The sequence below is a fragment of the Seriola dumerili genome, unplaced genomic scaffold (genome assembly GCF_002260705.1).
Source record: "Seriola dumerili isolate Sdu_G_001 unplaced genomic scaffold, Sdu_1.0 BDQW01000003.1, whole genome shotgun sequence".
Taxonomy (NCBI): Eukaryota; Metazoa; Chordata; class Actinopteri; order Carangiformes; family Carangidae; genus Seriola; species Seriola dumerili.
In genome coordinates, this window is record NW_019174258.1 from 11,677,021 (window position 1) to 11,693,220 (window position 16,200).

General features: G+C 43.2%; 1 protein-coding gene across 1 annotated transcript in view; it reads left to right on the top strand.

Moving 5' to 3' along the window:
* Positions 1-15,739, top strand: part of LOC111219281 (kinesin-like protein KIF13B) — a 26,358-nt gene extending 10,619 nt beyond the window's left edge. The window contains exons 10-35 of the mRNA XM_022741911.1: positions 81-215; positions 436-566; positions 737-823; positions 1,110-1,300; positions 1,397-1,676; positions 1,798-1,960; positions 2,091-2,246; positions 2,490-2,639; positions 2,911-3,036; positions 3,235-3,408; positions 3,582-3,739; positions 3,868-4,000; positions 4,157-4,312; positions 4,414-4,513; positions 4,716-4,842; positions 4,990-5,045; positions 5,242-5,366; positions 5,459-5,734; positions 5,821-5,973; positions 6,601-6,678; positions 6,794-6,844; positions 7,004-7,154; positions 7,990-8,087; positions 8,388-8,450; positions 9,701-10,274; positions 10,446-15,739. Of these exons, the coding sequence (XP_022597632.1) occupies positions 81-215; positions 436-566; positions 737-823; positions 1,110-1,300; positions 1,397-1,676; positions 1,798-1,960; positions 2,091-2,246; positions 2,490-2,639; positions 2,911-3,036; positions 3,235-3,408; positions 3,582-3,739; positions 3,868-4,000; positions 4,157-4,312; positions 4,414-4,513; positions 4,716-4,842; positions 4,990-5,045; positions 5,242-5,366; positions 5,459-5,734; positions 5,821-5,973; positions 6,601-6,678; positions 6,794-6,844; positions 7,004-7,154; positions 7,990-8,087; positions 8,388-8,450; positions 9,701-10,274; positions 10,446-10,651 (4,098 nt within the window). The 3' untranslated portion in view covers positions 10,652-15,739. The remainder of the gene's footprint in view (positions 1-80; positions 216-435; positions 567-736; positions 824-1,109; positions 1,301-1,396; positions 1,677-1,797; positions 1,961-2,090; positions 2,247-2,489; positions 2,640-2,910; positions 3,037-3,234; positions 3,409-3,581; positions 3,740-3,867; positions 4,001-4,156; positions 4,313-4,413; positions 4,514-4,715; positions 4,843-4,989; positions 5,046-5,241; positions 5,367-5,458; positions 5,735-5,820; positions 5,974-6,600; positions 6,679-6,793; positions 6,845-7,003; positions 7,155-7,989; positions 8,088-8,387; positions 8,451-9,700; positions 10,275-10,445) is intronic.
* The last annotated feature ends 461 nt before the right edge of the window (positions 15,740-16,200 follow it).

Below are 16,200 nucleotides of genomic sequence, written 5' to 3' on the forward strand. Positions count from 1 at the left end.
CGATTAAATTGATTTTCTGCATTTTTTCGCATCATTTAGATATTGAATCATACACTGTGTTTGTCTTTGTGTGTTTGTAGGAGCGTCAGAAGCAGTTAGAGAGTCTGGGCATTTCCCTGCAGTCCTCAGGGATTAAAGTGGGAGATGACAAGAGCTTTCTTGTCAACCTTAACGCTGATCCTGCGCTAAATGAACTGTTGGTGTACTACCTAAAGGTTCTTACACACTTTGTTTCTCATGCTTAATATTTCGTTATTTATTCTCTTATTAACACAAAATACCAAGCAATAGTATCACTATAATTGAATTTACTGTCTGTGTTTGATGCAGGTTGCAATGTCTCTGGCCTCTAAACATTACATCTTAGCTCAGCTGCCATAGATGTTTTATTCTCAGCTGATAACGTCTTATAATATCTTGATTGTTGTGTCTCAGGAACACACAAAGGTGGGCTCAGCAGATTCTCAGGACATCCAGTTGTGTGGGATGGGTATCCAGGCAGAGCACTGTGTCATTGACATTTCAGCAGAAACTGCAGTTATCCTCACCCCCTACCGCAACGCTCGGTAAGTCACACTAACATAAAAGAGCCAGGTTGCAGTGTGGAGCAGCTAACTGAGTGTAGCTCTGTTGGAAGAGCAACGCACCAACAATAGCAGGATCTTTTACCTACATAGACACTGGTGGATTAGCTTTTAACAGTAAATTCTAATGTCCCTGCTGTTTTCTGTTATAGGACATGTGTTAATGGTTCTCCAGTAACCAGCGCTCTGCAGCTTCACCATGGCGACAGAATCTTCTGGGGAAACAACCACTTCTTCAGGTAATTTTATACAAACCTTAAATGTTTGTATGTTATTTGTAATTTTCATAGTGTTTTATATCGTGTCACTCACTATGCCATTTAGTCATTTTACAGAAGTTGAACATGTATCTCAGATTTCCGTGATATCCGACCAACATGTTATGTAGGATTTCCAAACAGGAATTATTTAAGTTGTTGCAAATATGACCTAATTGCTGACAGTGAGGTTATAGCAAATTTACCAAATGATACCTGGTCAGAGTTACATTGGTCAGAGTTAATAAACTGGACATCCTACCTGCAGGATCAACCTGCCTAAGCGGCGCTCTCGGGGAGCAGAGGATGAAGAGGGTGAGGGTGGTGTAATGAAGAACAGTAGCAGCAGTGAGCAGCTGGATGCAGATGGTGACACAGCCAGCGAAGTGTCCAGTGAAGTCAGCTTCTCCTACGAGTTCGCCCAGACAGAGGTCATGATGAAAGCCCTAGGCAATAATGGTAAGAAAGAGTTAGGTAAATTAAATATCTGTGTGCTGACAGAATATGACTTTGTTTATTTTTCTTTTCTGACTCATCTCTGTTATGTCCTGTCAGATCCCATGCAGGCAGTCCTCCAGTCTCTGGAGAGGCAGCATGAAGAGGAGAAGCGTTCTGCTCTGGAGCGTCAGAGACAGATGTATGAGCAGGAACTCCAGCAGCTCCGCAAGAAGCTAAACCCGGACCGCCTGTCCACAGGCTCCTCGGGAGCGCCAGCGCCTGGCCAGCAAGGTTCAGGACAGCAGTCTCACTACCGCAGCCTGGAGAGACTCAGTATAGGAGGAATGAGCCACTCATCCAGCGCTCAGAGCAGACTGAGGCAGTGGAGTGAGGACAGGTGAGAGCGTCTGTGAGTGTGTAGATACAGTATGTGTATGCGTGTTGTGTTTTGATAAGCCAATGCAAATTTACTATTTTATCTCCCCTTCTCTCCCCTTCCTCCCTGACACCTCCTGCAGGGAGGTGGTGTTGGTGAGGAGTCTCAGAAGGTTGAGGGAGCAGATAGTGAGGGCAAACCTCCTGGTACAAGAAGCCTGTTTCATCGCTGAGGAGCTGGAGCGACACACCGAGTACAGAGTCACTCTGCAGATCCCATCGGACAACCTCAACGCAAACCGCAAGGTCTCTCACACACAAACACACTCATGTGCTGGTCTTATGTCTTCTGTTTTTATCATAGGCGATTACCTAACTGTGTGTGTGTGTGTGTGTGTGTGTGTGTGTGTGTGTGTGTGTGTGTGTGTGTGTGTAGAGGGATGCTGTGCTCAGTGAACCAGCCATTCAGGTTAGACGTCGTTGTCGAGGGAAACAGATCTGGAGTTTGGAGAAGATGGAGAACCGTTTGGTGGACATGAGAGAGCTGTACCAGGAGTGGCAGGACTACCACCTCCATCACCATGACAACCCAGTGAGTTTGCTTGACAATATTGCCATGTCAAGTTATAATAACCCTGCCTGGCCACTATGACGGCACCATCAATAAGCACGAGTGCACAAATACAGTATTTGACTCTATTAATTATGTAATGAGGACATACCCTTTGGGCAGGTTTTGGAACAAACATAGATAATGAACATTGTTGATGCTAATGTGATTAAAACATGCTTAAACTTAATTGTCGTAAAAATGTTCTTCTTTTTCCTCGTCTAGGTGATGCGCTCATATTTCCGTCGAGCTGACCCGTTCTTTGACGAGCAGGAAAACCACAGTCTGATCGGCGTTGCCAATGTCTTCCTCTCCTGTCTCTTCTACGACGTCAAGCTGCAATATGCCATTCCCATCATCAACCAGAAGGGAGAGGTAGGGAGTCACTGTACTTTGATAGTGAAATACATTTAGAATTTAATTATTGTGTGTAGAATTTGAGAGGGAAAGATGTCAGGGTCAAAACTTACATTGAGACCATAATCTTGTTATTGGAATGATTTATGCAATGATACCAAAATTCTAGGGAAAGATAAAAGAGGTAAAAAGACAATGGGATGAGTAAATAGTAAGTCTGCCACTCACCAGCTGACATCTTCCACGCTTCATCTGTTTTCTGTGTTTTCCCTCTTGTCCCTGTGGCCAGGTTGCAGGCCGTCTCCATGTGGAGGTGGTGAGGGTTGGTGGAGGCTTAGAAGACAACATGGCTGGAGGAGATGAACCAGACAACAACCAAGACGGTGAAATCCAAGATCGCAAACTTGTGTGCATGGTAAGATCATCAGAGAGAAGTGTGTTACATTCAGACCTGGAACAGTCAGTAGTTTAAAATCATTCCCAGAGCTTTGTTCTATAATTCAGGGAGTACTAAGTGCTCAATCTACTTTATTTTAAAAAATTAAGATTTTGTATTTTAATTTCAATGCACATTATATGTTTAAATGACCTTTGACCTGTGTATGCTCTACAGATTAAGATCCTGCAGGCCACTGGTCTTCCCCAGTACCTGTCCAACTTCGTCTTCTGTCAGTACTCATTCTGGGACCAGCCTGAGCCCATCATCGTGGCTCCTGAAGTCGACCCATCATCCTCGTCACCCAGCACCAAAGACCCACACTGCATGGTGGTGTTTGACAGCTGCAAGGTGAACAGCTGGAGGGAGGGAGAAGAACTTTAGGAGGCTTATATGAACAAATCTAAAAGCTTTCATGAATTATGTATGGGTTGTTGGGTTAACCATTGTTGTGTGGAGATATTTTTATAACGGGGGTGGCTAATATGTTGTCGGTATGACACTGGTCTCTATGGATACTGTAGGAGCTGGCTGTGTCAGTGACAGAGGATTTCATCGAGTACCTCACAGAGGGAGCAGTTGCCATCGAGGTTTATGGACACAGGCAGGCAGATGCAGGCAGGAACCCCGCCCTGTGGGACCTCAGCATCATCCAGGCCAAGACACGCACACTACGAGACAGGTATACACACACACATACACACTCATCTTTGACTCTTACTTTGGCTTGCAAGACTAGCTATCCAGTGAGTGATGAAAAACCAGTGCTCTTTTGTTTCATAGATGTGTTGATAATGTTCGTTTTTGCAGATGGAGTGAGGTGATGCGTCGTCTGGAGCTGTGGATTCAAATCCTGGAGATAAATGAGAACGGAGACTTTGTCCCGGTGGAAGTGGTTCCTGCCAGAGATGTAAGGACCGGTGGAATCTTCCAGCTTCGACAGGTAGGGATAAACACTGATACAACCACAGTAAACAAGGTTGCAGCAGGTGGAACCAGCAAACTTGAGCTGAAGCCAACTTCTAAATATTTTCAAACTAACGTCCTGTCTTCTACACTTCTGTGTTATGCTCCCCTGTCCCTCCCTCCCCATCTCCAGGGTCAGTCAAGGCGAATCCAGGTGGACGTGCGTTCAGTCCAGGACTCGGGCACCATGCCTCTGATATCAGAGATAGTGCTTGCAGTGTCAGTGGGCTGTGTGGAGATCAGAAACACCACAGCAAACCAGGAAATAGACGAGATGGACAGTTATCAGGTAACACTGTCTACAGGCTGTTCTGTTCTTTCAGTAAGTCTTAAATCGACTTGCAGCTGAATTGAAGCCAAAGGTGATTAACTGGCTGGTTTGTTGGACAGGAAAGAGATCTGGAACGTTTGCGGCGGCAGTGGCTAGCAGCTCTGACCAAGAGACAGGAATACCTCGATCAACACCTGCAGAGCCTGGTCAGCAAAGCAGGTAAGACACAAACACACATTATACATTATTATTCATTATACACATACTGTACATTTAAAAACTCACACCACACCCAACATACATTAAAAAAGGTGTAACACCACCCTCTATAGCCTGCAGGCGTCTTCACAATTAGCCAGTTAAATTTAGGTGGTTTTCAGTGAAGGAGGTGTTTAATGTTTGAGCGCTGTTGTGTGCACAGAAAAGACAGAGGATGACATGGAGAGGGAGGCTCAGCTGCTGGAGTGGCGCTTGACTCTGACAGAAGAGAGAAACGCTGTCATGGTGCCCTCTGCTGGCAGCGGCATCCCTGGAGCACCTGCTGAATGGTATGTCACAAGTCTGGATGTGTTTGTGTCTCTGATTTGATTTATTTAATGTTTCCTCGTGATTGGTCAAACTTTATCACTTCGAGGCACAAAGGTACAGACAAACACGCCTTTAAATCACAATTTGTTTTGCACGTCTGCTCACAGGGTTCCTCTGCCAGGCATGGAGACTCATATTCCTGTCCTCTTCCTGAACCTCAAACGTACGTCACTTCCACACACTAAATCTAAGCACAATTGCGTGACTTTACTATTGTATTGTGATCTGTATTATATAATTTTGTAAGAATAAACTCAATCATTTTCTCTGGTTGAGTAATTTGTTCTTGATCAAGTGTTTTTCTTCTCTCAAGCTGCTTGTCAATGTTTTTGTTGTTGTTGTTGTTGTTGTTTCTTCAGCCGATGACCTCAGCTCTCAAGACCAGTTTGAGGTTCCTGAGGCTGGAGGCTGGGATGCCACCCTGAGTGGAGAAGATGAGGATGACTTCTTCGATCTGCAAATTGTCAAACACTACGACGGAGAGGTGGGGATAGAGCTGCAGTAATGTTATGAGAAATTCCTGCAGTCCATTTTGGGAACAGGTTAATTCACCAGTTGTGTTTGTCAACCCCACAGGTAAAAGCAGAGGCATCATGGGACTCCACCGTCCATGAGTGCCCCCAGCTCAGTCGTGGGGGAGCGTGGCCTGAGCAGCGAGTGTACCTCACAGTTAGAGTGGTGGTTCAGCTCAGTCATCCTGCTGACATGCAACTGGTCCTGAGGAAAAGAATCTGCGTTAATGTTAACCCTGGCCGCCAGGGGTTTGCCCACAACTTTCTGAGAAGGATGTCCACCCGCAGCACCATACCAGGCTGTGGGGTCACATTCGAGGTGGTCTCCAACATCCCCGGGGTAAGGAAATGAAAAGATGTCAGAAATTCTTTGTTGAGTGGGGTGGATTACTGAACACAAATCTTTATGATGTTTTGTCCCATCAGGACGCCCCTGGATCAGAAGACAGGGAGATGTTGGCCCGGCTCGCTGCCAGCGCACACAACAGCCAGTCAGCTGATGACGAGGCTGCTATTGAGAAATACCTCCGAAGTGTCCTGAGCCTGGAGAACATCCTGACTCTGGATAGACTCAGACAGGTAGATGGAGACTTACAGTCTGAGGCAGATAAACATGATACATTTTTACAGCAAAATTAGCGAGTATAAGCAGGTTTTTTAAGTGCAGGAAAACTCACTAAAAAAAGGCGATTGACTCCTTTCACACTCCAAAATGAGTTTTCCTTTCTGTTAGGACTGAGGACACACACACACACAACTGCAGGGAGCAACAGAGACACAGATATAGGGGAGGAAATATCCTCACAGATTCAAAGAATGAGCTATTAGCTGCCACACAGGCTGGTAAAATGGATCTGTCATGTTTCATCCCCGGGTAGGTGCTCCTGTAAGTGTCACAGCCTCTGTGTGAGACGCTTCGGTCAGTGAGTGCGTGTTTTTAAAACTTATCGAGTGCAGCTACACCTTCCACTGAGAGTGTCTCTGTCTTAACAGCACCGTGCTAAAAATTACCGTGTTCACCGAGGTGTCGTATCACTGCTGATCCGAGCCAGAGCCAATAAATACCAATGTCTACTGCAGAGTCATTTGAACCGCAAGTGAATGCAGATTGTACCCCTTGATACGGACAACAAAAACCAGATGTTAGTGCATTTGTTTTAACACACCTGGCAAAATATGAAAGTAAATTTTGTGTGTGTGTTGTAGGAGGTGGCAGTGAAGGAGCAACTGGCTGGCCGAGGGAGGAGCAACAGACGAAGCCTGAGTTCTCCTTCTGTCCACAGGGTAAAACACAAATACAACACTAATAAATACCAGTATATTATACTATGAGATAATGAAAATATACTGACACTAACATAATACAATTTTTCTCAATATACTCCCTGTCTATCCTCAGCTGTCTGGAAGTAGACAAGACTTATCCACAACTTGCCTGCTGGATGATAAGGTAACACTTTTTGCCTTTTGTTCACTGTTCAGCATGTAGATACAGAACTAGTACAGATGTCGTATATCGTATAGTTCTCCACACATATTACAGCTCTGATGCCACATTTCATTATTTTGAAACCAATGTCCTGTCGTCTTTCTGCCGTCTACTTCTCAGGGTCGATGGGAGAGTCAGCAGGATATCTTCATGCCCTCTCACCGCACCCTCCCTCGCCCAGCCTCCTCCCCTTCCACCTACTCCACCTCCCCTTCCTCATCCCCTACTCCCTTCGCTATGACCCCCCCACAGAACCAGGAACCAGAGCCAGGTAAAGTTCCTTAATTTACCCCCACTACCTCTCCTCTCCCCCATAAATGCCTTTTGACCCCCCCCTCAATACTCCTCCATTTTACTCTCTTATCCATCCTTCCTTCCTCTTCTGTTTTCCACCTGGGTTTTTAATTCTGAGACCCTCTCCTCCTAGTCTTGCCCCCTCTTCCATTCTTCTTCTGTCTGATGTTGCCATAACACTGCATTTTACTACACCATCTCATGTTTCATAGTTTACATTAGAAAATGCTGGGTTTCCACTCTGTTCCCATCATTTCCAGCAAATATCATGTGTAATATCTCCCCTCCTACCTCCCTCTTTTGGCATCATGTCTGTACATCTCTGCTGCTGTGAATTTCTTTCTCCTCTCTCCTCATATTTATCACTAAATCACTCTTTGTCTGGTCTGATCAATCTGATTATTTCTTTCAGCTAGCTAATTCATAGTGATTTCTTTTCCATGTCAGTCAGAATTCATGTTACTGTGACATGTTTTTAAATTAATTCTGTTTTGAAAAATGAACAGAATTAATTGATTTTGATTAATTTCATGCTTCAGTGATTAGAACGTTATCTTCACTGTAATGGCTAAATCAACCATCTGTGCCGGCTGATGTTTTCTCCTGTCAGTCTATCACTGTGTTTGGGTTTTTGCCATTTCCTGAACTCTTTCTCAACTTCCTGTCTTAATCTTTCACATCTCCTCTACCTCCTGCACCTCCTCTTGTTTCCTTGCTTCCTACCTCTCTCTTTCTACCTCCTCTTCCTCCTCTCTCACCTTCCCACCCCCTCCCCCCAGGTCGTTCAGGACTTGCTGCCTCTTATCTTTCAGTTAAGGCGCTGGTTCCTCAGATGCCCAAACTGCTCAAGTCTCTGTTTCCGGTGCGAGATGACAAGAAGGAGCTGAGACCATCGCCGCACAACCAGCAGGTCAGCAGAGATGGGATAGTAGAGCTCAGTGACATGGAGCACACACCTTTTCTCTTGTCTTAACAGTTACAGTCAAGGTGCCCTTTGAGCAAGGCACTTTCATTTTCTTCAGTGGAAAGTTCATTTTTAGTGGAACTTTATGTAATTGTGTTTAAATGCACATGGTAGGTTCCAGTCAACTTTGCTGGAGGAATAAATGTCAAAATATACTAGACTGGTAGAACCAGTACATTACGGGTAAGTGAACATGCATACATGTACCCTTATTTTCTTGTCCTGACCTTGCTTGTTGTTACTCAGCAGCATGTACCGCGCATCATGACATCATCAGGAGGGGACGACAACCGACTCAAAACTGAGACGGTGAGACTGTGCCCCGTCCTTGCTGCCCTCATATGTTGACTTTTATTGCCTCTGTTGGTTGATCAGTAGCTGTTAGCTCAGATTTGATTTAGCACTCATACTTTACCAATAAAGGGTTTAGATTCATGCCAAAGCAGCACAGAGGGCTTTGTTGTATATTTTTCATTGATAAAATAATTTTTCTGGATAACCTCTTCTGTATTTATCAAGTACTCATATTCAGGTGCACAGAATTACAGGACAGGTTCACATTTGTTTTCAAGTCTATCTCAATACAACACTTACATGCAAATATTCACATTGAAAGCATTATTGATCACGTTATCTCTGTATGTCCATACTGACCACAGAGCAAATTAGAATTAAACTTCCCTTTTGTTGGGGAGAGAGTTCAAAATTTAAGAAGCAGAGACAGACATGCTAATTGTTAGAGCCTATTATTGAAAACCTCTTCTCTACATTTTCCATAATTCAACTCAACTCTTTCATTAACCCCCACTTCTTTCACCCTCCAGTTTGTAATACAGGCTTTCTGTCAAAACACATCTCAAATCTAAGTTAGTCCCCCTGTTGAGTAAATTGAACTTCATGTGTAAAATTGGTGGAGTGCCCCTTTAATGAACTCCAGTATTATTTATTTACAGTCCTCCAGTACACTTATAAATTCAATCTTAAAATGCGTCTCCAGCGGTCTGAGTTAAACAGATCAAGTGTCAAGAGTTATTGTCAAATTAATATCACACTACAAACATAGAACCTCCAGAGGAAATTTGACTAACTTAGACCACAAAAGTCTCATATTATTATCACTCTTTGTGGTCAGTATGGAAAGGAGAGACAATAACAACAACCAATAACCTTTTCAGTGTTCATATGGACACGTCAATATTAATTTAAGAATGTGAATCTATCTTGTAACCCCAGTTACATTCTTGAGTCTGAAATCATAAAATCATCTACTGCCACCATGTTCAGTAGTAGTTCTGGTTCCACATTGGTTCCTGATCTGGTCCAAAGTTCATAGGGTAAATGAGGAAAAGAGTAGCAGATGATGGAAATGGTCCCAAAAATAATACACACAACATACTGTAGACTTTGTTCCTTCCTGTTAGCCCAAAAGATGACTCAAGTTTTGGGGGAAGTTGATCATTAGTGCTGATTACTGTTTTATTTTGCCTTGTCTGCATGCTCTCATCTGTTCCTCTGTTCCTGCGGCAACTGTGGGTTTCTTGTACACTGCTTTTCTGCAGCCCCCAACCAAAGACAGGCGGGCAGAGTTCCCAGAAGTCCCTCCTCTTCCTGTGCATGACCCGCATGACACCACCCCCCTCAGCCCCCTCAGCCAGTCGTCAAGCGGCTACTTCTCCACTAGTGTTTCTACAGTCACCCTGTCTGACGTTCTCCAACCCTCCTCCTCGTCTTCCTCCCTCCTGGCTGCTGAGACTACGTTACCCACAAACCCCCAGCAGCAGGGTGCTGACAGGAACGATGTTGTGACCTCTCCTTCTCAGTGTGGTGCCAAGATGGCTGTCGTTGCTCCACAATCTTCAAACAGCTCAGCCAATCACAACAACGTCACAGCGGAAAACTCCTTTTCTAAACAGAGGCTGGTAAACTCAGGAGGAGGAGGAGGTGAAGGGTTTGAACAGCTGGAGATCTTTGTGGACGACGAAGAGCATAGTCATGACGACAATCTGCCTGACTGGCTGACAGAAGGGGCATATGTTACAGTAGGAGGCAATAAGGCGGGGACAGTGCGCTACGTGGGAGTGACGCAGTTTGCTGAGGGAGTGTGGGTGGGGGTGGAGCTGGACACACCTGTAGGTAGGTGCACAATTAAAACAATCAGTTCAACTACATCACACAATTAATTGGGAACCTGCTTCCTCAAGCATCAGATTATGGGAGCTGGAAATGAGTTGCTCATTTAAAAAATACTCTTATAGTGCTCACTTTTGATTGGTGGTGATGATCCTCACTGTTTTCTTCCTACAGGTAAGAATGACGGTTCAGTCGGAGGGCATCGGTATTTCCACTGTAAACCGGGCTATGGGGTGCTGGTTCGCCCAGACCGGCTGTCCAGTCGTGATCAGACCAGTCGGCGGACAGGAGAGTTTGCTCCTTCCGCCCACGTCCCCGTCCTCCGAAGAGAAGCCATTGTTTCCCGGAGTAGAGAGAGCCGCAAATCCTGGAGCAGTTGAGACAGCGAAACTAGGAGCTGGATGGGAGAGATGAACTCCTCACAGCCCCCCTACTCCTCCTCTTCCTCCACTTCCTCCTCCCTTATCCTCCCAGCTATGCAACAGGCTCACACATCAGAACTGACTTACTGCCTACCGCCACCCCTACAGTAGGAAACTACACTCACAACATCCATTCACAGTTAATGGATACAAACAGAATAAAGACAGTGAAGAGACTATTCAGAAGAAATGCAAGTAAGATGATGAAAGACTATGCAGAGAATATAGAAGTCCATGGAAGGACTATTTATCATGTGGGAAGATAATGCTAAATTAATGGTGGTCAATGGGAAGACTGCTGAGAGTGAATGGAAGCAGACCTTATCATATTGGGAGCGTCAGAGCTCTCCAGGGGTGTAGTTGGAACGCTGCAGATGGGATGATTTGATGATATTCAGGGATGCAAACTAGGCATGAGTCATGTTTTTGTTCCCAGGTCACATCTGTGAGTATGTTTCAAATTTGATGAAATGATCAGACTTTTGTTGCATCTCCACCTGTGATGTGTTTGCATCCCTGGATATGATGTCTCTCCCCGGTGGTCCTGAGATGCAATGTCCCAGAACTGCGTGCTCCAGCTGCCACTCCCCCGAACTCTCTTGGTCTCATCTGCAGACCGACACTTTGACTCACCCTCCTGGACTCCTTTTCTTTTCTCTCGAGGATAGATTCTCCCAGAATGTGCCTTCACCATGGCTTGGTTTGCATTTGTTTTTCTGTGTATTTAATTTCTATTAGCTTTGTCTGTGTTGATGAGAATGCCTTGTGCTAACTTGTGCTAAGTGTGAGGTGATCTCAGGGACTGTAGAGGGGAAAGGCTAAGGAGGGGTGTGCGTGCGTGTGTGTTTTTGTGTGTGTATTTGTAAATGTTGTACAGTGTTGACCTGTGTGCACAAGTTGATATTGTAGTCATGTTGGTGTTAAAGACTAGATGTGTAGAGCAGGAGAAGTGTGTGTCCCTGTTGGACAAAGCCACTGTGGGAGCAAGTTGTTTGTACTGGGAGGGATTTAAGTCGATTTTGCACTGGAGACGTTGGATAAGAAGTTTCTGTACGTGAGGAGAATGTGTCTGTGGGCGGACGACGTGGTAACAGACTCCGTGAGGCTGTTGTAATGTGGCGATGTCTACGACGGTGTTACATTAGAGAATTCTCTCCATCTGACTGGGCTCTCTGGACGTCTGTGTTTGACAGCAAGTGTCCTGGTCGTCCTCTGTAAGTGACTGACGACACTCTGCTGTCTATAGAGTAGTAGTTTGGCGTTGTGTTGGTGGAGATTGGCACGTGTAGGTGTTTAGGAAATGAAAGTGAGACGGACACGCAGAAATCCTGCTGGGACTTTCACACTTGGGAGGAGAATCAATTTGCTTCTATGCATTTGATCTGTTTTGAAAATAGTTTTTAACTTTTATTTTTAAATGAGTGACACAACTGGGAGAATGAACTACGAGCATGTTTTGGGAAAGTGTTAAACTCAGAAGCAGTTTGGAATGATTGAACATTCCTGACGCATCTGTTGAAGATGATGAAGATGATGGGACAGACTTTGAAATTTTTTTTTTTATTAGATTTTTTTTTTTTTATTGAACATTCCAGAGGGACTTTAACATTGTATACTGACCTTGATCCTGTGTATTCATTTACGGAGAAGCATTGGCAGTGCACAGCACTGTTTCATACTTAATGTATACCATAAATTTATGAGGACTTTGGACAAGAGAGAGTTGCCTTGTGGGAGATGTAGGTTCCAGCGTTAGTCAGGATATCTCGGCCTCTGCTGCTTCGACGTGGACGATTCTTTTCTTAACTTGTCTCGAACTTTGTGGAATCACTAAAGTAAATTGCTGGAGACTCTGGTCAGTGTAAAGTGTTTGGTTTGAGTTGTCCTGAGTCTCACCAAGTGAGCGTTCGGCATGTGCTGATTTAATGGTGAAAAATTAATATTTCAACATAATGTGGGATACGCAGCCAGGCGAGGTTCATATCCAAATAGTGACAAACCTGAATATGTTGACATTATTATTGATGTCAAGTTGTGTCGTCATGGGCTGTTTCTATGGTAACAGTTAATTATTGTATACAAAAGAATCTGTAACGATTTCTGATAATATAACGATTCATATAAATACATTATATGGAATTGTACACGTGCATGTAAAGGCACTCAGTATATCCAAACAACATCATCGTTATGGATACAATATTTTTTTTCCATTCCTATACATATGATATATATATCATGCGTTTCTTAATTCAAGAAGCGTGATTTTACTATTTATATTTAAATGCTTGTACACATGCCTTTATCGCATGAAAATTGATAAAGTCTTTTATTTTAATAAATCTTGCACAAATGATTCCATGAAAATTGCTGCTATTAGCATTGTAAATTTAACTGTAAATGGATCAGTTGATTTATCTAACACTCTTACTGTATACTAGATTGGAGTTCGGTAATTTTATTTTTTTTTTCTTCTTCTTTTTTAAATCCCAGATGGAGAAACTAATGTCAACGCTTCAGTTCAGTGGCCAATATATTTTTAATGAAGCAGTAAAATTTTGAAAATTAGGCACTTTGTTATGCAAGCCTTGAAAAAAGAGACAGTTAGAACATTTTCTGGGTGAAAAATCACCTCTGCATTGATTTTTAAAGAGGAATGAGGAAACTCTAATGTTGGAGGTGAATTAAAGCTGAAGTATGAGACAAGGAGATGGTATATCACCAGTCTAGTTATTTATTACTGGCCTTAAAGCCCAGGACCCTGGAGTTCTCTGATTGGTTGTTTACTACAGGTGGCAGTCTGGTATGTTATTGGTCGGCAGGTTGTGAAGTGGTACGTAGGTTGGACTCTTGTTGGTTCAGTTATTTTTATAAAATTGTGGTTCATAATAGTTATGTGGTAATAAAGGAAGACAGTAAAGTTTTCTCATGTATTGTTTGTGTAGCGTGAGTGTGTGAGAACGTGGGGTGGACCTTGCTTTGATTCAGTTTTGTCAGTGGGTCCTCGCCAGGATGGGAGATGACCGTCAGCAGCCACTTTACTTATGATACTTCAGACATGTATCTGGGTGTGACAGACCTCCACCCTCGATGAATCTAAACCTCCGGTTTCTGTGGCTGGTAGTCGCTCCCGTCCTGGTCTGTGCTCTGACACTGTTGTATGGGTCTGAGATCACTTCAGGCTTCTGTATGTTCCTTTATGTTATTGTGCCTCAGAAACCACATGACCATGTATCTTCCACACACTGTTTCCATATCGACGCTTCAATTCATTTGCACAAAAGTCTCCAGAGGGAATCACAGAGTTTATTTCTGGAACATTTGTATATGTGAGAAGAAAATACAACCAGATTTTTCTATGACTCAGTGTTCTCAAGTTACCTGCTGTTCTTTAAACTGTACTAAATATTGTTTTCATTCTCTGAGTTTGGGTTTTTAGAGCGATGTTCTGCCTTTCAAGTAAAAAAAGAAAAAAAAGAAGATTGGTTATGTTGTGAGATAGTATTTTACATGACAGCAGAGGTAAGCTCAGATGTAGTGGTAAGATACGACAACAAAAACATTTGTCTTTTCTTCCAGGACACCTGCTCTATTACTATCCACACAGTTTGCAGCATCATATATGCATTAGTTTTTCAGGTTGAGTGTGACGCTGACATTAGATAGAAAAAGTACAGCTTGTGGGCTGCGTGATGCACATGATCCACAAAGCAACAACAGCCCTTGCAATAAGGAAGTGTAAAAAGAGAAAACTAGCTTCAGTGATAACTGTTCTGAATGGACTTTGTGTTGTGTCCATCTCTGCCACTGTAGAGATTAGAGCAAAGCCATCAGCAGTATTATTTATGTGACCATCAACCACCTGAACCACATTTAGTTCTAACTCTTATTGATGTGATTTGTGTCTGAGCATATTCACACCATATATTGATCTGTAAAAGTCTTCAGTCCCCTACAAAGTTTCTTTTTTTACTGTTTTATTCTTGTTGGTTTCTTGTCTGAAGTGCTTCTTTTTGCTCAGAATTGGTCCCATATCTTCGTTGCATTCACCTCCTGTTGCATTTCCTGCAGCTGTGCGCTAACTACGGGACCACAGGCCTGGACCAACATGTCTTGTCCCCCTGCCTTAATGTGGCCTTCAACCTGGAGCCAGACTGGTTTTAGCAGGAATAATCCCCTCGAACTAAAACATGCTGTTTTCTAAACCCTCGGTGTGCTGTGCTGTTTAAGAGGGTCATTCCAAAACCATATGAACCAATTCTACTTTAAAAAATATACTTAGTTATACATCATTTTTTTAATAGTTTATCAGTTAGTTGTGAGTCATTTGGTCACAGAAGCTGTCAGGTTTTCTTGACTCTTTTCAACTAGAAGGAGGGCCGTTGTGTTGCCCCCTGGTGGCTGCTGTCAAACCTCAATCATTCCACACAGGGAATTTTATATACAACCAGAAAATCATCAAAGTCAGTGGAATTGCAACCCACCACTGGCCCACAGCAGCATGCCTGACAGCTTCTGCCACCTACCTGGGATCAGATCAAATCTTGAAAATCTTCTAAGCAGCAATTTTTTGGATTTATGTCAACTGGTGTTCCTGCCTTTGGTAGTGAGTTTTCACCGTGTTGCTACCTCTGTCGCTGCTCTTGGTCGTCCAGGTTGTTCTACCAACTTCTTTCCTGAGGCCTTCTAGCTGACAAAGAGTTGAACCTGCTTCACTGCTGAACTGGCTGCATCCAGTTCACTCTCACATATTAATATAATCCACACAAACGAGCAATACGTGGCTGTTAGGTTAATGCAACGCAGCCTTTTTTTTTTTTTTTTTTTTGGCATTGACAGCTGGGTCTGCTTTCCAGGAAAAATTCACATACAGCTGCTCCTCGGTGCATTTTAAAGGCAGTTGGTATCAATACTCCTCCTAGGTACCTGCAGCCATAATAAACTGAGCTGTGTAATAATGGAAGGCCTATAGAAGATGAAGGAGGGGGCTTGGTGCTTTGCTAAGTCAGGGAGTTATACCTGCAAAAAGAAAAAAAAAAAAAAAAAGCCCCTCCAGTCCCTGAAACCTTTCACAGGTTTACCTGAAGAGAAATTAGAATCATCAAATGTGGGTTTAATGTGGCCTCGGTCTGGTCAACAGTATTACTAGATCTCGATCATACTAACTAATCATTATCAATCATTGCTACTGTTGATTCTGTGGACCGGGTTTGTCTTGATGTGTCATTTGTATGTGTGAGTGCACCATCGGAGTGGTTGTTCTGTGTATGTATGTATGTGTATATATGCGCATATTAAGACTTATAAAAAGAGAAATCTGAGCACAAGTTTGGGTTTTGATTAATTTAATTGTTTTATGTAATTCTATGCTGCAATCCAAAGAATAAACATGTATTATAATACATTTATAATTTTCATTTTTTATCATCTGAACAGTAATCTGGCAAGAAGAAAATAAAAAAAGGAAGATTAACAAGAGTATTTGATTTTTTATTTGTACCAAACTG